Raw genomic sequence first — 24,762 nt, 5'->3', positions numbered from 1 at the left:
TCCTCTATGAATGGATCTTGGATTCTAAACAATTTTTGGGAGAATAATGGATCCATGAAAACAAAGCAAAACTCTGAACAAGACAGATTTTTTGATCACGGGATTTTTTTTTCTTTTGTTTATTGTCATCAATAAAAATCTTAACAAACAAATTTAATCTTTGTATCCTGGTTCATACAATCCTGGTTCAAATGAGGATGCATACATTTGGCGAGAAACCTACTGCATTCCAGTTGGAAGCAGGTGGTGATTATTATTATATTGGTTCTGAGGTATGTTTTTTGTTGTTAATGTTTTTTTTTTTGGTTTGTTTTCTGATTTGATATTTTTTTCAATTAGGTTGGAAATTATCTTCGTATGTTTCGTGGTTCATTATATAAAAAATTTCCATCATTATGGCGTCGTTTAGTAACTGTTGATGAACGTAAACGTATTAATCAATTAGGTCTTGGTGCACATTCATTGGCAACAAATATTACTTTGTTGAAAGCAACTGAAGTTGATGAAATATTTGCCGGTAATGATGAAAAATATAAAGCCGTATCGATAAGTACTGAACCATCCGTACAACGTGAATCGAAACAAAAACGACCAAATTGGGCACCATCATTACCGAATACATCACATCATTTGGATGCTGTTCCTTGTTCAACATCGATTGCACGTAATCGTATTGGTCATAAACGTGTTCGTACATTTCCATTATTATATGATGATCTTGATTCATCACTTGTACATGAAAATTCATTACAACAAGAAGTATTGATACCGATTCGTTTGGATATGGAAATTGATGGACATAAACTTCGAGATACATTCACTTGGAATAAAAATGGTAACATTGATTTATATAATTTTTTCTTTTAAATAATGCTTTCAAACTCATTTCTTTTTTTTCAATAGAAAAAACTACAAGTCCCGAACAATTTGCCGAAGTTTTATGCGATGATTTGGATTTACCATCATCATCATTTATACCGGCAATTGCTCAATCTATACGACAACAAATTGATGCTTTTCCAAATGAAACATTCATGGAAGATGCACCACCAGATCAACGTGTCGTACTCAAAGTATGATCATTAATATTTTTTTTTAAATTAAATCTTTTCTGATTGCTGATTCTTGTATTTTTTTTGATCGAATCCTTTAGCTCAACATACATGTAGGTAATATTTCGTTGGTCGATCAATTTGAATGGGATATGTCGGAAAAGGCAAACGATCCGGAAGAATTTGCACTAAAATTATGTGCTGAATTAGGTTTAGGTGGTGAATTTGTAACAGCGATTGCATACAGTATTCGTGGACAATTAGCATGGTATCAACGAACATATGCATTTAGTGAAAATCCATTACCAACAGTTGATCTACCATTTCGAAATCCTGGTGATGCTGATCAATGGTGTCCATTCCTTGAAACATTAACCGATGCCGAAATGGAGAAAAAGATTCGTGATCAGGATCGTAATACTCGTCGTATGCGACGATTAGCTAATACAACTTGGTAATCATATCAATTCAAAACATCCAACAAAAACAACAAACAAACATCTATCATCATTAATATGGTCAAGCGACTCGGATGTTGTTCATTTTATGTCAATCAATCATACATAAATTACACGCATAAAATTCATATATTCATATGTATTTTACATAATCAATTACCATAAACTATAGATGGCATCATTAATAAATCAAAAAAAAAAAATTTTCGCCATTCGAAACCCACACCCGCCCACACATATATTTTTATCATTTTCTTGAAATGTTGTTTATCATCATTATCATTAAAAAAAACATTCGAATATTTCTTTCTGGAATGATTTTCTGAGTACATTTTTAGACAAAAGTTTTTGTTTTCATTTGATTGCGTCGTAGTTTGCAACACGAAAGAAAAATCTTTCAAATTTAATCACATTCGAAAATGACATTAGAATTTCCTGGACAAACTGCTTTGGTAACTGGTGCTGGTCGTGGAATTGGTCGAGAAATTGTTCGACAATTAGCCACAAGAAATGTTAAAGTTATTGCCATTTGTCGTACTTGTACGGATTTAGATTCATTGAAAAATGAACTACCAAATATTGAAACAATTGCATTGGATTTACGTGATTGGAATCAAACACGTAAAACATTAGAACCATTTTCCGAACAAATCGATATGATTGTTAATAATGCTGCTTATGCTAAATGTACACCATTGGGTGAAATAACCGAACAAGAATGTGATGATCATTATTCATTAAATGTTAAAGCTATTATTAATGTAACACAATGTGTAACAAATGGAATGAAACAAAAACGTTCCGGTTCGATTGTTAATGTATCCAGTTTAGCCGGTTTAGTTGGCCTAAAAGATCATTTAGTTTATGGTTCAACAAAAGCAGCTGTTGATTTGATGACAAAAATTATGGCATTAGAACTTGGACCATATAATATACGTGTAAATTCAATTAATCCAGGTGTAACAAATACTGAAATGGCTAAAGTTGGTTGGAGTGATCCTAAACGACGTGATTGGATGTTATCACAATGTCCATTGGGTCGATTTAATGAACCTGAAGAAGTAGCTAAAGCTATTCTTTTCTTATTAAGTAAACAATCTGAACCAATCAATGGTATTAATCTGCCAATTGATGGTGGAATTTGTACAACTAAAATGTGAAAACAAAATGTGAAAACAAAATGTTTTTGCTTTGTTTCAATCAAATTTAATTCTTGTGAAAAAAAAACAGAATTTTTTTTCTCTCTTTAAACAATAAAAAATTAATCGATCAAAATTGTTTGATTTCTTGATTGGCCAGCCAATCCATTCATTTGTTTGTAATTTATTAATTCGTTTGTCATTCAAAGTTTGTCATTGTGTTTTTGTTGTTTGTTGTTTGTTTGTTGTTTTGTTTTTTCAATTTGAATTTGGATTACGGCTACCATCGGCAATTTCACCACCAACACCACCACCAACATCATCATCATCATCATCATCCGGTAGACGTTCAATAAATTCACCAAAAATATTAACATATTTTTGTAATGTTGCATTCATCATTGGATCTAATGTTGATAATTTATTATAATTATAATTTTTCTTTCCACTACATGCTTTTGATTTACGGCCAAATATTTTCTTTTCACAAAGTGATGATACCAATCCTATAGAAAAAAATATGAAATTTTTGTTGTTGTTGTTGTTGTTGTTGTTGCATTGATAAACAATGATTAAACACAAAAAGAAAAAACATACCTCCCGATGCTTGATTAATCAAATCTTGAATAGCTTTAGTTGCATCCGGTCCACATTGTCGTTGTATTAATGAATCAATACAATATTGCCATTCATTAAATGCACAACAACCATATTGTACAGTATTTTCCATTGAATCTAATGAAAATTGTTGCGAAAGAAAATAACTTTGAAACATTGATTGACATTGTTCCTGGCCATTATTATGTGATAATGCATGTTTAATGCATTTGGAATGTTGAAGATATTCTATTTATGATAATGGTGAATGGAGAAAAAAGCAAAAAACATTTGAAAATTGAATAAGATATTGATCGATTGAATAACACTTACTGTTTCGAATCTTGCTATCACTAGCACACATATTAGTCCATGAATTAAGAAAAACATCAGTATTTGGATTTAATGTTGATGATGATGGATTACAACGGAAATAATTTGAATTAATACAATTAATAAAACGAATGACAACCTGACACATTCCATCAAATTCTTTTGATAATTGATCTTTATCTTTATCGGTTTGATTATTGTTGTTTGAACCAATTACTAACATACTTTGTTCACCATCTTGATTAGCTTGAATCAAACAATATTCGACAAAACCACCTTGACAGATATTATCTTCATTTCCACCACCACCACCACCACCAACAATACCAATATTACTTGGTTGATAAACCATTCGATTATTTGATGCTTCAGCAGCTAACATTGCTAATTGTTCTTGTTGTTCAATTGATGGATATGATGATGATGATGATGGTAGATTACGAATACCCCATGGTTGTTGTTGTTGTTGTCGCGGTTGTTGATCACCACCACCAACATAATCTGATCGAACATTCATCATTTCTAATGATGATACTGGTACCATACGAAAATTTGGATAATACATTGAATAAACCATGTTTACATTTACAATCATCATAAACAATCCTAAAAATTATATAAAAGAATGATAATAATAATCAATTACAATTACAATTACAAAGTGAATAGATTATAATGGAAAACATTGTAACAAAAAAAAAAAAAACAAAATTACAAACCAATCATGATGGACAGCATTCTATTGATACTGTTTTGTGCCATAATTATTAAGTAGGTAAATAATAATAACGAAAAGGTAAGAATCTTCAAGCAAAAGATTCACACAAAATATGAAAAATGTTGATCTTTTTTTTTGCTTTGCTCAAATAGTGTGTGTTCAAATCAAATTGAACGACAATTGTCGAATGATTTACTAAATTATAAATTCACAGTGGTTTTGATTTGTCAAATGAAATGAAAAATGAAAAAATGAAAAACAACCAAACAAGCAAGAAAACAAGAAAAATAATCGTGGTTTTAATTCGCGGTAAACAACAACAACAACATTATCATTAAAATATGAAAAAGAAAAATTTATTTAAAAATTTTTTTTTAAAAGAAGAAAAAAAAAATGAGAGTCCCTTGTGTAATGTGTGTGATATAACTACTTTGAATAAATCCAATCGAATACCCGGTGTATAACCGAATTTTTTTTTGTTTTTTGGACACAGGTGACACAAGAGAAATACCGATCAACAAAAAGAGATCAAAGTGAAAGCTGTGACATATATTTTTTTTGTTGTTGTTGCCATCGAAAAGAAAGAAAGAAATTCTCTTACTTCATTCCCAGAAAAAAACATAAATGAAAAGAGAAAATGTCTTATTCGGGAATTACAAATGATAATTATGGCGAGAGAACACCTGTAACAGGTCTTTGTTCTGTTTTTCGAATACAAAATATTCATTGAAGCGGAAATATCTCTCTCACTGTGTTTGTGTTTATGGGTGACAAACCAAGACAAAGAGTTCTTCGTTCTTGTTTGTTGTCACATTGATTGATTGATTGATTTTGATTGATAAAAATCAATCAAAATTTTAATGATTTTAATTAAGAAAAAATTGATGATAATGGTGCGAACAAAGAAAAACAATTGATTTGAATAGAATATTTTTCCATTAGGATTCTGTGATTCACCAATGATGATGATCAAGTTTTTGATTTATTCAAAATAATAATGATGATTATGGAATGTAGTATTATCCCAGCACATGTTGAATTCATTTCATTCAAACAATCAATTTCCTATGATTGTGTTTTACATGGAGTTTTTGTGTGTGTGTGTGCGATTCAAAAAGTTTCGGTCAAAAGTTCAATCGATTCATTCATTCATTCATTCATTTCATTTGTTTCAAACAACGAAAATTGAAATTTTCGCTGTTTTGTTTTGTTTTTTTTCTCATTTCCAGGGTGAAAGTGACAAAGTTCAACAAATGTATTATGATTATGGTAAATAAGAAGAAGAAGACGAAGACGACAAAAATATGAAAGAAAAGAAAAGAAAAACATTATTAGAGTGATGACCTTTTTTGCATTCATTTGGTTTCTCTCTCATTCCATTCCATTCAATGGATCGATCCAAATATTGATCTTGTTTCCCCCCCCAAAAAAATCAAAGTTATTCAGAAAAGAAGAAAAGAATTCAATTGTGTTTGTTTACTCTTTCTCTCACTAATTTTTTCGTTTTTCGTTTTTTCTGTTTCTGTTTCTTTGATTAATCATTATCATTATCATTATTTTATTGCCATTTTTTCGTTTGTTTGTTTCGTCAACAAAAAAAAACATTCAATCATAATGATCATCATCATTATTCATTCATTCATTCATTCATTCATTCATTGATGATCATTATTTTATTTACCATCGGTTGTTGTTGTTGTTTTCCATTTTAAAACAACGAACCAAAAAAACGAAACGAAATGAAAATCGTTCTTTTTCTTTTTCTTTTTCTCGAAACTTTCCCATTATCAAAATCACCAACAACAGAAAACAACGACGACCAAAAAAAGAAAAACATTGTTGGGCACCAAAAACAAACAGATAATAATTGCCAACAACAACAACAACAAGTGTTCCATGTTTTCTTTCGTTTGTTTGTCAATTACAATAATTATATGATGATTATAATGATGATGATTGCGTGCAAACCTTTTTTTTTTTTTTGAAAAAAGAGAATCAACAAACTTTCAAACACGAATTATTTATATTCGTAAAAAGATTGTATGAATGCATGGATTCACCTCGATGATCTTTGATCTCTCTTTCTTGAATTGTGTTTGATTTGGTTTGATCGTCGCTTGGTTGGTTGTTTGTTTGTTGTTGTTGTTCTCATTGATCCATGATAACACTGGATTTTTGTTGTTTGTTGCCTGATTGTTGTTGATGATGATATTTGACAGGTTGTTGTTGTTGTTGGATGATGTCAACAACAACAACAACAACATTTAGCAAGCATTGCAATCTATTGATTGATTGATTGTGTTTCACTTTTCTGGATGATAAAATTATTATCGATTTTTTAATTTTTTTGAATCGAAAGGCCACCAATCGAAAATAATTATCACTTATTATTGGTTCATTTAGGTTCATTCACACAAATCAAAAATCAAAAAACAAAACCAGAAATCCAAAAAAGATTCATCATAACTTTACGAATCATTAATTAATTTGTGAATCAATCAAAAACAAACAAACAAAAAGAAATCATAACATTCATCATGTGTTTGATTGTTTTTCATTTTCTTTTTTTGTTTTTGCTTACGTTTTTCATTAGATAATGATGATTATCGCATAATTATTCAATCGATTTGATTTGATTCGATTTGATTGAAAACTAGGCCAATCAAATCAAATTGAAAAAAAATTCAATTTTCATAAAATTCATAAGAGAAAAATATGAATTTGAAATGATGATGATGATTTTGATATAATTTTCGTTTTCTTGAAATTATTGATCGTTGGTGTGGAATGAAATGAAATGAAAAAGACAAAATTAAATACCCGAAAATTAATACGGAAACGACAACGACGATAAGTGACACACACACACACACAATATATCTGGAGAAAATCTGATAACCATGTTATATCATGTGTATCATTGACCATTGATGGTCAATGAACAACAAGAACAGATTGGTGGTCAACCATACACATTTCAACATTATTATTGTTGTTTTTAAACTTATCCCGGAAATTATTAAACAATTTTTTTTCAATCGGGTAATTCTTTTCATTGGAACCAGCAATCAATTCGGTCAATCAAACGGGGGAAATGAAAAGCGAATGAAAGGAAGGGAGAAGAGAAACGGAAATTGCCAATCTGTGATTTTGGTGTTTTAATTGAAAATTAATTTTGAAAATATGATCCGTTTTTTGGTTTGCTGCTGCTGGCTGCTGTTTATAAATCAAATTTTATTTCATTCTCTTTGATAATAATGCACATCTCTCACTCTCTCTCTCACTTCTTTTACAAAAAATTTGTTGTTTTCAAAGATTCATCATCATGGTCTTTATCGTTATCGTCGCCAACATCATCATCATTATCGTTGTCATTATCATCATTATGTGCGGCGATTTTTAAACATTTAAATTGTTCATTTAATTTATCAAAAATACTATCAATAATCGTATTGATTATTGTATTTCCACCAGTTCCAGTACCACCACCACTAGTACCATTAGTTATATTGAAATTTTTTTCCATATTTTTACAACCATTCAATATAGAATCTAAACGATTTTTAAAATTATTCAAACAAATCCATGCTTTACATTCAACACTATTCGGTAATGATGAACTATTTTGTGGTTGTCTTTCCGAAAAACGAATATAATCAGCCAATGATTCAAACCAATAATTAAGATTTTCCAACCTAAGTTTTTTTTTGGTGAAATTAAAACAAAATTAATCGATTAATGAATAAAACAGAAAAAAAATCTTACAATTTATCATCATCATTTTGATTAATAGCCGAATCATCAAATGTACTGGGTAAAAATGAATCAACCAATAAACAAAGTTGTAATTTTTCACCATAATCCAATAATTTATCACAAATTTTAACAATATTTGTAAATAATAATAATGCACGGCTAACAATTGGATTCGGTATTATGGAAAGATTTGCCAATTTTCTAGCCATTTCTTTTGCTTTATCCAATAATATTAGATCCTGATGTAATGGTATAATTTGACTAATTTGTCTTAAATGATCTAAACATTTTTTATATTCATCAATATTTGATTGAAAATCTGGATATTTTTTAAAACAAAGTATACATTGTCCAGACAATTGTGGTTCATTATTTAATGGTACTTCAAATGGAACAGGACCATCATTACAATGTATACAGCTTAATGCATAACCATTACGTGCATCGGTTAAACAAGCTTGACAACGACATGCAAAAAAATAATGATTTAAACGTTCTTGTCGTCGATCATAATGCATTTCTTTATTCGGACCATATGTAATAGTAATTTCTTCATCTTTTTTTATTGGACGATTTGTTGTAAAAATAATTTGTCCATTTTTAAATTCCCAATTTGTATTCGGTACACAACTATGATTAACTAATGAACCAACTAAACATTGACAATTAGCAATATGACCACGTAATGTCCAATCATCATAATATTCATGCCAACCAAAAACATTGAATATAATACGACGGATATCGACAATAATTGTATCCATAAAATTAAACATAAATTCTTTATTCTTTTCCAATGACATATTATGTACAATATCCAATATGATTGCTGTTTCAACACCGAATACAATATGATGTACATTTGCCCATGTTGAATGTTTTGAATTATGATCCCATAATATTGATGACATTTTATATGCACGTATTTTTTCATCCATTGTTTTATCTTTTTCCGGTACTAAACGTTGATTAATTTCTTTTAAATAATCATCAATAGAATAATCTTTTAGTTCATCATTATTTTCAGTTTGATAAGCAATAATTGGTGTTAAACGTGACATCATACGAAATACATGTACAGAAGCTGATGTTAATGCTTTCAAAATCGATAATATACCACATTCATGACGATGATATTGTTGATATGATTGTTCAAAACATGAATGATCACAGAATACTACTTCGGTACAATATAAACAAGGAAAAAATTTATATGATAATTCATGATAACAATTTGAACATTTTTTATGTAAATAATCTTGTTCAATTACAATTGAATATGGTTTCTCTTCCAATATTATTCGACGTTCAGGTATATCCGTAAGGGCAATAAAATGACGTCCAACAACAGGTGATTGTTGTATAATAACACGTTCATCTAAACGATAGCTAAAAAAATCACTATCATTTTTACTACCACCACCATTATCATCATCATTTTTATCTTCATTTTCATTTTTTTGGTTTTTACTGTTAATGTCATTATTATTTTTACCAAATTGTTGAATATTTTTTTTCATTTTTAATAATTCTTCAGTAGATACTGTATTCGAATCTTCATTGTTGTTGTTGTTGGATTCAGGTGATTCGACCATTCGATTTAACATTCGATCAATCGATTCCATTGCTTCAACATAACGTGATAATAATTTTAAACAATTTACTTCCAATATTGAATAATTGAATATAATTGATGATGGTATTGAATTATAACCATATTTTTCAAATAAATCTAATGCAATACGAATTGAATAAAGTGCTGCTTCATTTTCATCCAATTGTAAATGTACTTGACATTTACGTGCAAAAAGACGTGCAGCCATTTTTATATCTTCCAATATTGGCATATATAATATTGCACGTGTATAATATTTTAATGCACGGCTTAGATTTTTAGAACGATCATCCAAATTACCCAATGAAACTTGTTGTAGATAAAAATCGGCTTCAATTTTACAATTTTTTGCCATAATTAAATTTTTACCATTCTTTTGACGTGTATTATCGATGGTTGATTTGATAACCGATTTAGCTTGATCAAAATCAATAACATTTGTCAATAGATATTCAATACGTGCTTTATTTGTTTTTAATTCATTATAAGCATTACATTTATATAATTTTTCCATAATTTCATTACGAGTATTTGTTTGCATATTCGATATCTTTTCTTTTCTTTTCTTTTTCTTTCTTTTTGGAATTAATCAGGCAAATTGATTGGAAAAGATCCTTCAAGTTTTTTTTAAAAATAAAATAAAATAAATAAAATAAAAATAAAAAAATAAAAAAAATAAATCACAATTAAACCATAAACGTTCGATTTGAATCATTTTAAATTGTAATTTGGTTTCATTTTTTTAATGTTTAAAGAATTTGAATTAAACAAAACAACGAAAATAAAATTATCGAAAAATTAAATCATTCGACATTGTTGTTTTGAATGGTCGACACTAGATGTCGACGGCTGAGTCGAATTGAAATAGTTCCGGAAATTGTGTTTTTCGAATGTAAACAATTCGCGAATCATTGAATAATGTTCGCGAATGTTGTCGGTGGAAATTGACGATAATGGTTATTTGATGATAATTTTTTTTGATTAAAATAATTAATGAAATCGAAATGGAAAAAAAGTTAATTAAACATCATCATTATAAACGTTTTTTTAATCTTTGAACTATATCGGTACAACTTTAGTTGATGTTCGAAATCCAAATCCAAATCAAAACATTTTGGTTTGTTATGACAACAACAACCAAAACCATGCACAACAACGTTTGTATAATAACAAAGTTTTATAACAAATCAAGAATCAAGACAAATTATATTTGGGTAATTGTTTTTTTTTCATTCATTATTCAAAAAACAAAAAAAAACTAAATGATTTTTACCTTTTCAGCATAGGAGATTAATGAAAATATGGAAACAAACAGCGTTTATTATAAATGGTGTTACAGTCAATTATCAATTATGATATTAACTGATAAATAATGAATACATTTTATTATCTTCAAAACAACAACAAAAAAAATCCAACAAAACAAAAATCAAAAACATAAGTGTTCATCTTCATAATAATAATAATGTTAATAGGTTTTTTTCAATTTTTTTCAGGCCATAATCAATTTCACGACAAGACGTCTGTGCGAAACGGAAAAAAAACAAGTTTTTTTTCATCGATTATGGTTAAATAAATTGTGATAATAAATTTTGAAGAAAAAAAATATGAAAACATTGCACCCATTGGAACAAAGAATTGTTTAGAAAATTGCCTAACTTTTTTGGGCCAAATTATGTTTTTATAATGAGCAAAATTTTCAACTAAAATCATTCACCGAAAATGATGATGAAGAAAACTGCAGGAGATGTGCAAGATCAAACCTAATCTAATCTCAAACACAAAAGATTCGTTTGTTCTTTTGAAGAATCAATCTTGTTTGGTCGGATCTAAATGTTGACATTTTTTTTCCTGGAAGACAACCAAAAAAGAAACGATGCTAGTTGTTTTTCTGGTATGATTTACAATGTTAATTTTTCCATTTTTAATGATTATTAACCTTGAACTTTTTTTTCTAATTGAATAATGCTTTAGGCAAAAATGCATATCAAATACATTGATGGGGTTTCGATTGATTTTTTCAATATGTGTTTCGCAATCATGAATCCTTTTTTTTCATTTGAAAAAATTATTGTTATTATTGTTGCAGGTGTTAATTAACCATAGAAGAAAAGAAAATTTTGATCATTTCAAATGATGCATCACACTGATTGATCATCTCATCATCATCAAGACACAGATGGTTTTTTTTGAATTGAATTTTCATTCCGACGTCATCATCATCATCATTGATTCTATATATATGATTTGTTTTCTTTTACTATTGTTATTGTTGTTGTTGTTTCGTAAAGATTGCCTAATTTCAATGAGTTTGGCGTTCAATTCGTAATTTCTAGCTAATTTTAATGATGATGATGATGATGATAAGCCAAGAAAAAGCGTTTTTTTTACAGTTTAACGACAGTTTAACTATCAACTATTGTTGTTTTTTTCAAAAGAAAAAACAGAGACGATTTTTACTTTTGTTGGATTTTTTTGATTCGATTTTGATTTGTGATTGAATTCAAGGCTATATAGCCAAACTAAAAACCATTGTTCAATTCAATTTTTGGATTTTTGAATGTCTATTATCATCAATAGACCATCATCATCATTATCATCATCAATGTCTTATTGTTGTTGTTGTTGTTGGTGATATTCCATTATTATTAGCGAAGAGAGAGAGAGTATCAAAATACAACTTCTTCATTTCTTCGTTGTCAATCAAATCAACCAACCAAGCGAACAGCCTTTTTATTATCATTATTATCATTTTCTTTAAGCAAGAAACCAAATAAGATTTTCATATCATTTTTCCATGAATAAGATGTTTTAAATGAATGGTGAAGGTGGTTGGTTGGTTGGTTGGTTGGTGATCATTGTGTGATGGTGGATCATCATTATCATTATGGAAAAAAACATACGTTCCGTATAACAAATGTTTATAATTCGTGCTTTGCGAAATGAAAAAAAGTAGGAAGAGAAAAGACAAAGCAAAACACAAAAAAACAAACGTTTAAGTAATTTTCATCTTTTTCCTCTAAAATTTATTCAGGCTGGAAATTTGAGCCAAGCAAAATTAAGCAAGCTTTAAATTAACAAGAAAAACACCAAAGTGATAGAGAGAAAGGAAATGAAACGAAACGAATCCAAATGATAATGATGATCATCTTCTTGTTGTTTGGTGAACAGAAAAAATAAATGAATTTTTTATTCAAATTTCTTTTTGAAGAAAATTGAATATTTTTTTTTGTTATTCGCGATGCTACTTTGTGTTTGTTTTTTTTAATAATCAATTTGATTCATTCAATTCTTATTACCTGAGTTGAAATTTGAGCCTTACTATGAAAAAAAAATTACCTGGACTAATTATTCGATTTTTTTTCTAAAAAGTAATTGGTTGGTATGCTAATTGTGAAATTTTAAAAAACAGAAAAAAATGTCGATTCTTTTCTTTCGTCTGATTACATCACAGAGTTTTTTTTTTCTTTCTTTTGTTTTTGTTTTCCTGGATTCAATCGAAGATGACCTTTTTTGGATTGTCAATTTGATTTTTTCTGTCGATTTTTTTCTGATTGATCGATGAACTTGTACTTGAACCTGAACATCAAAATATTACATCACATTTGATTTTCAAAATGTTTTTTTTTGTTTTGTTTTGTTTTCCTAGTTACATAATGAATAGTCAATATTCTTCGATGATTTATCATATTTTGATCGATCAGCAATGACCTTTTTTGTTTTGTTTTGTTTTTGTTTCCTATATATGAAATTGTCATGTTTTTTTTCCACCGAGAAACATTCGTTGTTTTCCAATGATGATTTATATTTTCCGACAAACAAAAAAAATCTAATCATTTTTCTTTTGTGTATACAGGAAAAAACGAAAAGCTAAACAAACATTTTTTTGTTTTGTTTAGTCTGTTTCTGTTCTCATTCAGTCTGTTTCAGTTCACATAATCCTGATTATCATCATGGTGATGATGATAAAAGATGGCGAAAAAAAAACTAGCCGCATTTTTACATCCGCAACTCATCGCTTATCATTCATTCAGTTTACCCTTCAAAGTGTGAGAAACAAAAACATCCACATCACATCAAAGATTTTCCAAAGTAAAAAACAACGAATGTTGTTTAGGCAAACTAATTACCCTTCTCTCGAGGTCATTACAATTTTTTTCTCTTCGAAAATTGAGAATTTGAAATAGGAAAAAAATGTCAAAAAGAAAAACTTGTTTATGACATTGCCTAAAACAACAAACAGAGTTTACCTGTCAATTGATGGAAAATGTCCTTGAAAATATCATTTATTTATTTATTTCCAGCCATAATTTTTTTGCCGTTGTTGTTGTTATTGTTTTTATTCGTCCAATTTTCAATGGTCATTATTTAATGGTCATTTAGGAAATAAAATCCTTCTCTCTCTCTCTCTTGTTTTTTTCCTGTTGAATGATACATGTGTGTGTTTCTTTTGTTTTATCATTTAAGGAAATTGTCTTGTTGTTTTCTTACAAACACAACACAACGAACAAACAAACAAACAATCACATAACACAGGTGAAGTGATTTATGGGCTAATACTACATGGATATTTAAGGAATTCGCTTGTTTGAAAAGAATGACACAAGAAAAGGAGATTATATAAAAGATCACAATAAAGAATGTAGTGCAAACAGCAAACAACAACAACAAAATTGAATGAATGAATGAATCGAAAATCCTTATTATTATTTGTCTTCCTACACAAAAATTACAAAAAAAAAGATTTACTTTTCCATATAAAACGCTGTGATGATATGATATAGATGTTGTTGTTGTTGACGATGATGATGATGATGTTGTTATCAGATTGGATGCAAAAACAAAAAAATTCTTAGTTTCCATTTTTGAATATGATTATTTTGATGATGATATAATCCATCGGTATTTTTAAGTTATTTATTGCTGATTGACCTTAGGGTTAGTCTTGGGTTTTGACCTTTATGCTTGTTTGTTTGATATGAATGAAAAATATATTTTGATTCAAAAGGTTTTTGAACTTTTAAAGCAAAAAAAAACGTTTCTTCTTTATCCAAAAAAACCCGTAAAGATCCAAACAAACAAACAAATGTAATGTTCATTTTTTTATGATTTTTTTTAAAGAAATTTTTCAAGGATCCCTTTTTTTTATCAGGTGAATGAATACAAGTGAATCAATGTGGCGCAAACAATTTCAAAACGATCAAAAATATATTATGATTTGCATTGATGTTTTTGCAAAATTTGTCAACAATAAATCTTTGACTTGTGATTGTCAAAATCATCATCATCATCATTAAAAATTGTACAGGTGACAAATGACAATATCCTTTTTCGTAAAATTATTTTGATGTTATTTTCTTTCTTTCTAATTCATTTTTGATGATGATTTTTTTATTCATTTGAATGACGTTCGTTTTTTCTTTATTGTTCAAAATCCAAAATGGTTACAAACGCCAATAAACACCTGAAACATAAAAATGATGATGAAAAAGTATACTGAATATTCATTCAATAGGTCAACCTTGTTGTTGTTGTTGTCAATCATTATCATTTTTTTTTGTTGTTGCTGTATTCAATTTGATGATAATCATATATGAACTGTACTGGAGCAAAAAAACAAGAAATCCTGAACCAGTTTTCTTGTTGTTGTTGTTTCATTTGTTGTTTTTGGTGTTTGAATTCAAAATTTTCTTCAAAAAAGTTTTTCAAAGTTGTTTTCTTTTTTGTTTGTTGACACAATTTCCTTCTATTTCGATGTCACACACCATTTGTGTGAAAATAGTTTGACAAATTAGATTAGCTCTTTGAACTTTTTTGGATTTTTTTTCCGTTTTTTTTTTTTGAAAAGAAAAAATCGTGCCCAAATCCTTTTTTTTCTTCAATTTTATTTATGTGTTTTTCGTTGATTATCGTTGCACACACAAATTTACGATCGTTTACGATGTTCATTGAAACATGCATGTAGTAAAAAGGAAACTTGATTGCCATTTTGGGTTTTCGTTGTTGTTGTCGTGATCAATTATCATTCCTGACTTTATTCTTACGGGTAATTCTTCCTTTATATGCGAAAAAACATTGTATCCGATTTATTTGGTGGAAAAAACGAAGAAAGAAGAAATGTTTTATAATGAAAAACGATTAATTTTTTCATCGTTACTTTGAATCGTTGAACTCGACTTAATCCAATGTAAACAAAGTAAAAACAAAGCAAAGAGAAAAGAATGCTTTAAGACAAGTGAAAAATTCATTCAACCATTACGTTCGAATTCGTTTAATGATGTCAAATAACTAACTTATTTTCATTGAATATAATTGAAAGTGAACGAAAGAATTGACTCAAGAGAGAGAATTTTCGAGTTCAAAGTTCCAATAAGAGATTCCAATTGTAATGATTATTATTATGGAACACATACTCATTGTTTGCTTGGCTCCCGGTTTAGTAATCGAATTCAATGAATTCACGTAATTGAAGCACATATTTTCTTTTTTCTTTTTTTTTAAATTCTGTAAATAATTTCTGGATTGAAATAAATCGATTTATTTTTGATCATTTTCAATTCAATTCTTGCATTCTTCTTGCAAATAAATCGATTCTGTTGTTCTTCACTGGAATAAACAAATTTCAAAACTTTTTTATGAAAAGTTTTCATCAGCAAAAAAAAGAAAAATACCAAACAAACAAACAAACGAATAACGAGGACATTAACTTTATTCAGAAAAAAAAGTTTAATTTAAAAAACAGAGAAAAAATATTCGGAAAAAATTCCTATGTGTTTACTAAACAAGCAAACAGTTATCACATCATCATTATTGGTGCAATAAAAAAAAAGAGTGGACAATAAAAAATAGGTATTCAAAAGAAGTTTATTGGCAAAAATTCTTCGAATTTGTCTGGTTAGTTGCCTGGTTGACCATTGACTTATCTATCTCTTTTTTGATCTTTTGGAAAATTTCAAAACTAGATTTTTTTCTGGTTTCGTTTTTTTTCTTGAGCCTGGATTTCATTGATTATTTTACCTTTTTTTTTTTTTTTGATTTGATTTGATTTGTCCCATTTTATATGTGCTGCGTAGGCGATCGAAACAAGAACGACAAAACGAAAAAACCAAAGAAACAAAAAACAATGAAACAAATCTTGAAATGAAATGAAAAAACCCATTAAATTTATTATTATATAAAAGTTTCATCTATTATTTTTCCCAATATTGAACGTTCTCGTTTTTTTTCACATGATTTTCTTATCTCGAAAAAAAAAATTTTTCTTTTATAAAACATATACGAAGAAGGAAGAAGATAAAAAACATTTTGAAGAAAAAAAACAAACTCGACCAAACCCTTATGAGTGATCTGGGGTTTATATTTCACATATATATTCGATGACAAAAGCAATAATTATATAAACTTTTTCCAATTGGAACTATTGATTTGTCTAAAATCTTTTCCTTTTTTTTGAATTTTAAAACAAATACAAACGTCCCACATTTACCTATTTATATTGATGTTCAAAAAAAAAGAAAAAGAAAAAATCAAATAACATCTTAATCATTGTAATTTAATTTGAATTGAATTGTAATTATTATTATGGCAATGATGGTGTGAAATGCAAATCACACACACACACACACACACATCAAACATCAAGCACACCTTGTTTGTTTCATTGATCGATTCAAACAAAAATGATAATTAACATATCATTACTATATGAAGGCATTATACACACAGGTATTATACACACAGGTCTATCCTCAAAAATGAAATTGAAAAGGTTTTTGCTGTGAATTATTATTTTTTATGTAATCAAACAAACAAACAAACAAACAAATTTCGATCGATTGTGACTTATGGCCCCATTTTTGTCTGTGTCTGTGTGTGTTTGATCATATGTATAAGTGATGAAAGTGGGCGATGATTTTCATTTTCCAAATCTTGAAACCGGGCGATGTCTTTTTTTCGTTGTCTGTTGAAGATTTTTTTAGATGTTTTTTTTTCCACCATCATCCATATTATATAACGATGTCATCACCACCACTACTTATTGCCTTTGACATTTTGACCTTTTTTTTCTCTTTCCTTTCCTTTCTTTGATTGCCTTCTTCCTTTTCTCATAAGTTTTTTAATATTGGAAAGTTTTTTTTATGGCTCAAATAGAATCATACCCGAGATAAAAAACCCCAAACAAGAATTAGAACGAGATAGAGAGATGTGTTGACATTTCTTTATTATTTTTTCCATTTGGTAGCCATATTTGGTCTTTTTAAATTGAATGAATAAAGCAAAAATCATTGTTTGAAAATTGTTTGGAAAATAAAAAAGGAAAATTTCACATCACATAATCATCATCATCAAGTATTATTGACCGATTTTGTTATCAGATATGGTGGATGTATGTACTTTTCTCAAGTAGTTTTTTTCCAAATTTATATTTTTTCTTATCAATCCCATTCTAACTTCCCATTTTTTCTACCGCATCGTACTTCTTCTTTTTAATAACCAAACATCACTTAAATCACATATCACATTTTCAAATATCTTTGCTTTGCTGTCTTCCTCCTGTCAAGTGTGATTTGTGTATTTAATGATAGATTTTCATTTCTGTATACCACCGGTATAAAGGGGAAAAGAAAAAATTTTTAATTGAAAAATTGATTAATTTAATTAATCATCATCATTATCATCAGGTAATCAATCTTTTTTCAATCATTTCGTATGTTGTTGATGGCCAATCAATGTTGTAAATCACGTGTTATTTGAGTTCAAAGTTTCTTTTTTCCAATGTTTGTTTTGTCGTTGTTTGCTTGACCAAAATTCTTCGTATTGGTTTGCTTAATGAAAATCATTGATTATAAGCTATCAGGGTGTGTGTTTCATCTAATTTGAATATAAAGAATGGTGGTTTGAAATCTTTTCATAATTTTTTTTGTTTGTTGACATGTTTTGTTCACTGATAAAAGAGTTATCAACACCCACCAAAATAGAGAGAAGAGAAGAAAATTCAATCCGATAAGTTTCCAAAACCAAGGAAGGGAATCAACATATATACATCATCGAGTTATATCTCGAGTTTCTCCATGGCATATATAGAAATGTAAATGTAAATAAAATAATCTAGATTAACAAGGAGAAAAAACATACAGCGAAAAAAAAACAGATAGAAAATAATAATTTTCGTTTTCCAGATAAGAAAATTGCTAAAAAAAGATTTTTTTTTCGATACAGTTGAAAGAAAGCAACCTTGAAAAAAAACTTTATACCACCATACCATACCATATTTGAAGATAATGATAATGATATTTTGACCAGATTGATTGCCCGAAAAAAAAATTCAATAATGATAACCATAATGATGATGATCCGGTAAGACGGACCGGGTGCAATGTTTCTTCGTTATTTTTTTCCTATATGACAACAAACATTTGGAAAAGGAAAAGAAAATTTATATATGTCATTTTGAAAAAAGTCCAAAAAATCCAAAATCCAAAATCTCCATTTTGATTTTGATTATTATTGATGATGATTTCTGGTTGATTTTTTTGGTTGTTTGCTTGTTGTTTGTTTGTTGGTTGGTTTCCAAACAACCAATCTACAGAAAAATTTACATTGAAAAAAAGGTCAATTACATTGAATTTTGTACAATTTTTGTTTCCAACTGTATTTTTTTCTCTCTCTCTCTCTCTCTCTCTCTCTCTCTCTCCATTAAATAATATGATGATACTGATCATCTGATCATCGTTTTGTTGGTTGGTTGGTTGGTTGATATATCCTCCGGATGAACTTAATTTTTTTTTTGCCATCCATATCTTTCAACATTGACTTTTTTCCATATTATCAGTTGATTGAATATTGAATGTCATTAACATTATTTTTTTATTCAATGCTTTTTTCTTCTCTAAAAATTTTCTGTACATTTCAAAAATATTTTATGTAACCAGCATAAGGGAAAAAAAGAAACCAATCAAAAAATCATGATGGTCAGATGTGGTGGTCATTTCAATTGTTTTACAATTGAAAAGATCAATGAAAAAAATAGGCTGCATACCTTTATCATTGTTAATTAGTAATCGATACGGGTGATTTCTGTTTGTTTTGTTTTTAGTTTTTACTTTGGAAAAAAATGTTATTTAAACAGGGAAAAAACAAAAATAGTTTTGGCTAATAATACTGATAACCATCACCACCGTTGATTCATAATGAATTTTTTGATTATTGTGATTCTTGTATTCATTTTCCATTTCAAATCTTCGTTTGAATTATTAAATTATGATCATTATCCATGGACAATATCGGCAAATATGACACAAACAATACGTTTAAATGGTTTTGATGCTGAAACACATACAGTTTTAACCAATGATGGCTATCGTATACAATTATATCGTATAGTAAATCCATTTACATTATCCAATATAACTGGTTATCCAATTTTATTTTTTAATGGTTTAACTGAATCAGCATATACATTTATTACAATTACAATTGGTTGGCTGGATCGAAATACTGGTATTTATTATGAATTTGATGATAAACAGTTAAAAAATCCAATGAAAATTGATTGTCAATCGATTTTGGATTCGAATAAAAAACCGAATCAATATGCACATAGTATTGCATTTATGCTATCAGCATGTGGATATGATGTTTGGCTAACAAATGTACGTGATAATATTTATGAAGCATCAAATTTACATTTAACTATTGATGATCCACAATATTGGAATATTACATTTGATCATTATTCAATTGATGCTATGGCTAATATTGATTATGTATTACGAAAACAACAACAACAACGACAACAAAAACAATATCAATATGAAACAATCGGTGCACTTTGCTATTCATATGGTTGTACAAATCTATTTCAATTAATGATCGTTGAAGAAAAATATAATCAATTAATTCGGCCATTATTTTTACTTGCACCAACTATCTATATACAATCAACACGTTCATTAATATTAATTTTTTTAGGATCTTTAGGACAATTAGTTCGACAAATACCACAATCAACGACTAATGTTGTACCAATTTTACCATATTTAGCTAATCAATTGGAAAAAAATCAATTTTTACGTATAATTTATTTTTTCAGTTTAATTTTATTGAGCGGTTATAATGAACAGGAATTTATACCGGAAAATCAATATCGTATGTTGGCATATTTTCCACAAACAATTTCATTACAAATGTTAACACATATTGAACAAAGATTTAAATCAAATAATCATCTTTATCGTTTTGATTATGGCCCAAAAGAAAATCTAAATGTTTATGGACAAATTCAACCACCATTATATAATATTAGTAAAATTACTAATCCATATATGATATTATGGTATGGATCATCGGATTTTATTTCCGATACTAACGATGTTGAACAGTTACGACAAGATCTTTCAGGTATGGATTCTTTCATTCATTACTTTCATTTTTAATCTGAAATTTTAATTAATTTTCTCCCATTTTTGAACACAGTAAAATTATTTCAAACATTTTATACGGATTATGCACATTTGGATTTTAAAAATGGTCGTACAGTAAACAGAACAGTTGTTCAACCGATTATCGAAATACTTTGTAATCTTGGTTTTCATTATAGAAAATTTGATTAGAAAAAATCGATAATAATTTTTCGCTTAATAAATCAAATTCATTTTTATTCAAAAATTTTTGAAGTTTTTTGTTTTTTGAGTTTAGCGTAACCTTCGTTTTTTGTTTCCAAAAAACAGAATTATTGTTCAATTTCGATTTGTTTTTTTCTTTGTTCAAATTTCTTCACATTCGTGACTTGTGATTTTCATTTTTGACATTGAGTTTTCATTGCGGGTTTTTTGTAATTCTTCATTCATCATCACATGATCAAATATCAATAGTATCGATTTTTAATTATGGCAAAGAATTAGTTAATGGTGACAAACGAAAAAAAAAATTTTCTGGTCTTTTTTCCCCGAAATCGGAATGTTCTTTTGCCACCATTTTTTTCGATGTAATTGAAATCCAATTTTGTAAATTGAAACTACATTCAATTGTGAAACTACATTCAATTGTGTTTCTCAGACACTAAATTATTGTACATTTTCGATTTTTTTCTTCTTCACATTTCTACATTCTTGACAATTATTCATTAGACTCTTTCTTTCATTTTTTCTTAATTGTTATTTCCATCCATCCATCCATCCATATAAATGATTAATATCGATTTTTGATTTTTAATAGTTTTTCAAAGATGATGATGATGATGATGGAATAAAGTTTGTTTCTTTTCTATTCCCGAATCGATTTGTTCTTCTTCGCTTCTTTCTCCATTTCATCATTAATTAAAATCTTTTTTTAACCAAAATTCTGTTGGTAACGAAAAAATAATAAAACCCGTTTTCAATCAATTTTTTTTTTTTTGATATGTTGCAATTCTACATTCGGAAAAAATATCTGATTCTTTAATGAAAACCACCTGACAATTTCTTGTCATTTGAATTCTTTATTTCTTTGTGTAAAAATCACTAATTGTAAAAAAAATCATTGTAATTTTTTTCAATAACAACAGCAACCATAAATAATTTTTAATTCAAAATGCATTTAGATCGTATATTACGTATTATAAATTATCCATTGATTGAAATGTTATTAAAAGATAATAATAATAATATTGGTTATATTGATAAAATGAAAAAATCTGAATTGAAAAAATTAAAATACAATGATGATAATGATGATGATGGTGATGGTAATGATACCAATAATAATAATATTCAACAACAACAACAACATTATCGACGATTTCAAAATGTACAATTCTTATTACAAACATTTATATTCATATTCTGGTTTATACGTGGTTTTATTGTTTTATTTCTTGATGATTGTTCAATAACAGCCACCATATTAGGATCAATATTTAATTTACTTAAAATTGTTCGTATCTATCCTGAATTGGTTGCATTCCATTTTGCAATCAAAGATTTTCTTTGTCATTTTATTATCTTTGGTAATTATAAACGTTATCGTTTTTATCAATATATTATTTCATATTGTCATCAGATTTATAATCCACATTTAAATGATGAACAAAATATTATTTCACTTAGCGAACGTAAATTATCACCCAAAACAATATTCAATCTTGATCAAAAAGAATTATACAGATTAATTTTATTTATTAAACAACGTTTTCATGGACATTGTCATATTGTTTGTGGTACATCAATATTGGTTGGCTTAACAGGAAATTTAGTATTTTTTTCGGTCAATCCAATGGATAATCATTTTTATCTTTTTGGTCATTCATATACATTATACAGTATTTATTGTTTATTTTATCCTTGTTTCTGTGCAATATGGTCATATTATGGTTTTATGTGGACAAGTAATTTATTAACATATTTTTGTATTGTTTGTCGTATACTTCAGGCAAAATCATTTAAAAATGAATTACAAATCAAAAATCTTAAGTAAGTTTTTTTAAGCCTTTTATTAACTGTATTTCCGAAAAAAAAGATTAATAATAAATAAATCATTACAGAAGATTTTTAACACATCGATTACGTTCACATTTATCCGATCAATCGGATTTATTTGATGAAATTCGTATGTTAAATGAATTTTGGTGTTCATATTTATCGATTACAATAACTGTTTATATTGTATTAAGTTGTCTATCACTTTATATAATAACATTTACTAATGTATTATTATCGATGAAAATATTTTTTACCGTTATATTTATACAACCGGTTACAATTATATTATTATTAACAATAACATCGGCTAATCTTTGTTTTCAAATATTTCGTTTAAATAAACGTTATTATTCAATACTTGCAATGCGGCAGAATAATTCTGGTGGACGACAAAATTTGCGATTAAAATTCAAGGTAATTACAAATTTGTTTTTAAATTCACAAAGAAAAAGCAATAATAATTCCTTTTGCTTTGTATTTATGCATTCACCCACGCCAATCAGGTAATGTCAACATTAGAATTAATCAATAGTAATACAATAGGATTTACATTGAATAATCAAAAAATAATTGATTATAAAGCAATTGGAATGGTAAGTTTGTTTTTGTGTTTGTAATTTTTCCATTAATTATTTTAAATTATAACCAAAAACAGGTCATTGCAAATACAACAACATTATTCGTTTTGGTTGGACAAAATCTACGAAACAATTAAATTTGATAATTGGGATGCCGATGAATTTGAAAACCTGGATAAATTTTCCAACACTTTTCCTTTTTGATTAAATCAAAAAAAAAAATTACAAATTTAATTTCAATGAAACAAAAAATGATAAAAATAAAAAAAACATTGACAAACACACAACATTGTTACTTTTTTTCAATCAGAAATATTGATTTGATTTGATTTCGGTTGATTGGTTTTTCACTTTTCCACGTTTGATAATCATTTTTCAAAATAATTTCTCCAATCGAACAAACAAACAAACAATTTCCGTAAAATTGTGAAATTGAATTGTGTTTGGTTTGGTTTGTTTGTTTGTTTGTCTGTTGTCTTGTTGTGGGTGTGTGAAATTGATCAATCAAAATTTCGATAATCGATCAATCTTGTTTGTTTGTTTGTTTGTTTTTGTTTGATTGCATGCCGTAAAAAACACTGTAAACACTAAAAATCAATTTCAAAAGAAAGTTATCTTTTTTTTCTTTTCTCTGAATCAAAATCATTTACGGAAATGTTTTTTTGTTCACTGTTCACATCATCATCCTGATTGGAAATTTTAAAAAAAAATTCAATTTTATTTCAGTGAAAAATTCATTCATTTTTTCCCATTGTTAATGAAAATTATTATTATGGCCAGTTGAGATTCTCTTGGGGTTTATTATTGTTTCAGTAAACGGTGGTAATCATTTGTTTGTGTGGAGGATCGATCCAAAATTGAAACAAACCAAAAAAAAGCATTTATCATTTCCTTTTGTTTTTCTTAAATTATTTCTCAAAAATATCTGACCAATTTTCGAAGATTGATTCGTTTTTGAAATGTCAAAATTTCTTTTAGTTCCGTCATTGTCTAACAGGCAACAAAAAACAAAAACAAAATTAAAATTAAAACAAACATTTTTTTCTTTTGAAAAAAATG

General features: G+C 27.8%; 6 protein-coding genes and 1 long non-coding RNA gene across 7 annotated transcripts; 5 read left to right on the top strand and 2 right to left on the bottom strand.

Annotated features, from left to right (window-relative positions):
• Nucleotides 1-45: 45 nt before the first annotated feature.
• On the top strand, nucleotides 46-1,854 carry Snr1 (SWI/SNF related, matrix associated, actin dependent regulator of chromatin, subfamily b, member 1). The gene is made up of 4 exons (XM_027345928.2): nucleotides 46-272; nucleotides 340-835; nucleotides 904-1,073; nucleotides 1,154-1,854. The coding sequence occupies exons 1-4, from the start codon at nucleotides 192-194 to the stop codon at nucleotides 1,508-1,510; spliced, it is 1,104 nt and encodes a 367-aa protein (XP_027201729.1). The 5' UTR covers nucleotides 46-191; the 3' UTR covers nucleotides 1,511-1,854.
• A 75-nt stretch (nucleotides 1,855-1,929) lies between these two features.
• On the top strand, nucleotides 1,930-2,785 carry LOC113795722 (L-xylulose reductase-like). The gene has a single exon (XM_027345929.2). The coding sequence runs from the start codon at nucleotides 1,930-1,932 to the stop codon at nucleotides 2,668-2,670; it is 741 nt and encodes a 246-aa protein (XP_027201730.2). The 3' UTR covers nucleotides 2,671-2,785.
• Nucleotides 2,772-4,498, bottom strand: LOC113795718 (uncharacterized). Its single transcript, XM_027345925.2, has 4 exons — nucleotides 4,299-4,498; nucleotides 3,580-4,185; nucleotides 3,247-3,495; nucleotides 2,772-3,155 (listed from the first exon to the last, which is right to left on the bottom strand). Exons 1-4 carry the CDS (start codon nucleotides 4,339-4,341, stop codon nucleotides 2,908-2,910), a joined length of 1,146 nt encoding a protein of 381 aa, XP_027201726.2. The 5' UTR covers nucleotides 4,342-4,498; the 3' UTR covers nucleotides 2,772-2,907.
• A 3,013-nt stretch (nucleotides 4,499-7,511) lies between these two features.
• Nucleotides 7,512-10,340, bottom strand: LOC113795708 (uncharacterized). Its single transcript, XM_075823726.1, has 2 exons — nucleotides 8,063-10,340; nucleotides 7,512-7,992 (listed from the first exon to the last, which is right to left on the bottom strand). The coding sequence occupies exons 1-2, from the start codon at nucleotides 10,207-10,209 to the stop codon at nucleotides 7,587-7,589; spliced, it is 2,553 nt and encodes an 850-aa protein (XP_075679841.1). The 5' UTR covers nucleotides 10,210-10,340; the 3' UTR covers nucleotides 7,512-7,586.
• Nucleotides 10,341-10,402: 62 nt separating this feature from the next.
• LOC142645981 (uncharacterized) lies at nucleotides 10,403-12,866 on the top strand. The gene is made up of 3 exons (XR_012846990.1): nucleotides 10,403-10,882; nucleotides 10,950-11,562; nucleotides 11,643-12,866. It is a non-coding gene; the product is annotated as an uncharacterized LOC142645981 (long non-coding RNA).
• A 6,488-nt stretch (nucleotides 12,867-19,354) lies between these two features.
• LOC113795709 (gastric triacylglycerol lipase-like) lies at nucleotides 19,355-21,308 on the top strand. The gene is made up of 2 exons (XM_027345916.2): nucleotides 19,355-21,068; nucleotides 21,144-21,308. Exons 1-2 carry the CDS (start codon nucleotides 19,859-19,861, stop codon nucleotides 21,278-21,280), a joined length of 1,347 nt encoding a protein of 448 aa, XP_027201717.2. The 5' UTR covers nucleotides 19,355-19,858; the 3' UTR covers nucleotides 21,281-21,308.
• A 1,080-nt stretch (nucleotides 21,309-22,388) lies between these two features.
• LOC113795700 (uncharacterized) lies at nucleotides 22,389-23,917 on the top strand (the record flags this gene model as incomplete). Its single annotated transcript, XM_075823724.1, has 4 exons — nucleotides 22,389-23,116; nucleotides 23,188-23,539; nucleotides 23,629-23,718; nucleotides 23,781-23,917. Coding segments are annotated over 4 exons (1,230 nt in total), but the record flags the coding sequence as incomplete, so codon positions are not given.
• Between the last annotated feature and the right edge of the window lie 845 nt (nucleotides 23,918-24,762).

Source organism: Dermatophagoides pteronyssinus, unplaced genomic scaffold (assembly GCF_027571235.1).
Source record: "Dermatophagoides pteronyssinus isolate colony J.1.1.1.1 unplaced genomic scaffold, Derpt_VIB-CSIC_2022.12 sq0035, whole genome shotgun sequence".
Lineage (NCBI taxonomy): Eukaryota > Metazoa > Arthropoda > Arachnida > Sarcoptiformes > Pyroglyphidae > Dermatophagoides > Dermatophagoides pteronyssinus.
The sequence above is the reverse complement of the archived record's forward strand: the minus strand, read 5'-3'. Positions and strand labels throughout refer to the sequence as shown.

What these genes read in the sequence shown, in the direction of transcription:
- Snr1 (XM_027345928.2), top strand. Translation starts at nt 192, where the DNA reads ATGAGGATGCATACATTTGGCGAGAAACCTACTGCATTCCAGTTGGAA. An exon ending in ATTATTATATTGGTTCTGAG is followed by an intron (nt 273 to 339) that starts GTATGTTTTTTG and finishes TTTTTCAATTAG; the next exon opens with GTTGGAAATTATCTTCGTAT. An exon ending in ATCAACGTGTCGTACTCAAA is followed by an intron (nt 1,074 to 1,153) that starts GTATGATCATTA and finishes CGAATCCTTTAG; the next exon opens with CTCAACATACATGTAGGTAA.
- LOC113795718 (XM_027345925.2), bottom strand. Translation starts at nt 4,341, where the DNA reads ATGGCACAAAACAGTATCAATAGAATGCTGTCCATCATGATTG. An exon ending in AATGCTGTCCATCATGATTG is followed by an intron (nt 4,186 to 4,298) that starts GTTTGTAATTTT and finishes TATAATTTTTAG; the next exon opens with GATTGTTTATGATGATTGTA. An exon ending in GATTAATCAAGCATCGGGAG is followed by an intron (nt 3,156 to 3,246) that starts GTATGTTTTTTC and finishes TTTTTTCTATAG; the next exon opens with GATTGGTATCATCACTTTGT.
- LOC113795708 (XM_075823726.1), bottom strand. Translation starts at nt 10,209, where the DNA reads ATGCAAACAAATACTCGTAATGAAATTATGGAAAAATTATATAAATGT. An exon ending in CAAAATGATGATGATAAATT is followed by an intron (nt 7,993 to 8,062) that starts GTAAGATTTTTT and finishes AAAAAAACTTAG; the next exon opens with GTTGGAAAATCTTAATTATT.
- LOC113795722 (XM_027345929.2), top strand. Translation starts at nt 1,930, where the DNA reads ATGACATTAGAATTTCCTGGACAAACTGCTTTGGTAACTGGTGCTGGT.
- LOC113795709 (XM_027345916.2), top strand. Translation starts at nt 19,859, where the DNA reads ATGAATTTTTTGATTATTGTGATTCTTGTATTCATTTTCCATTTCAAA. An exon ending in GTTACGACAAGATCTTTCAG is followed by an intron (nt 21,069 to 21,143) that starts GTATGGATTCTT and finishes TTTTGAACACAG; the next exon opens with TAAAATTATTTCAAACATTT.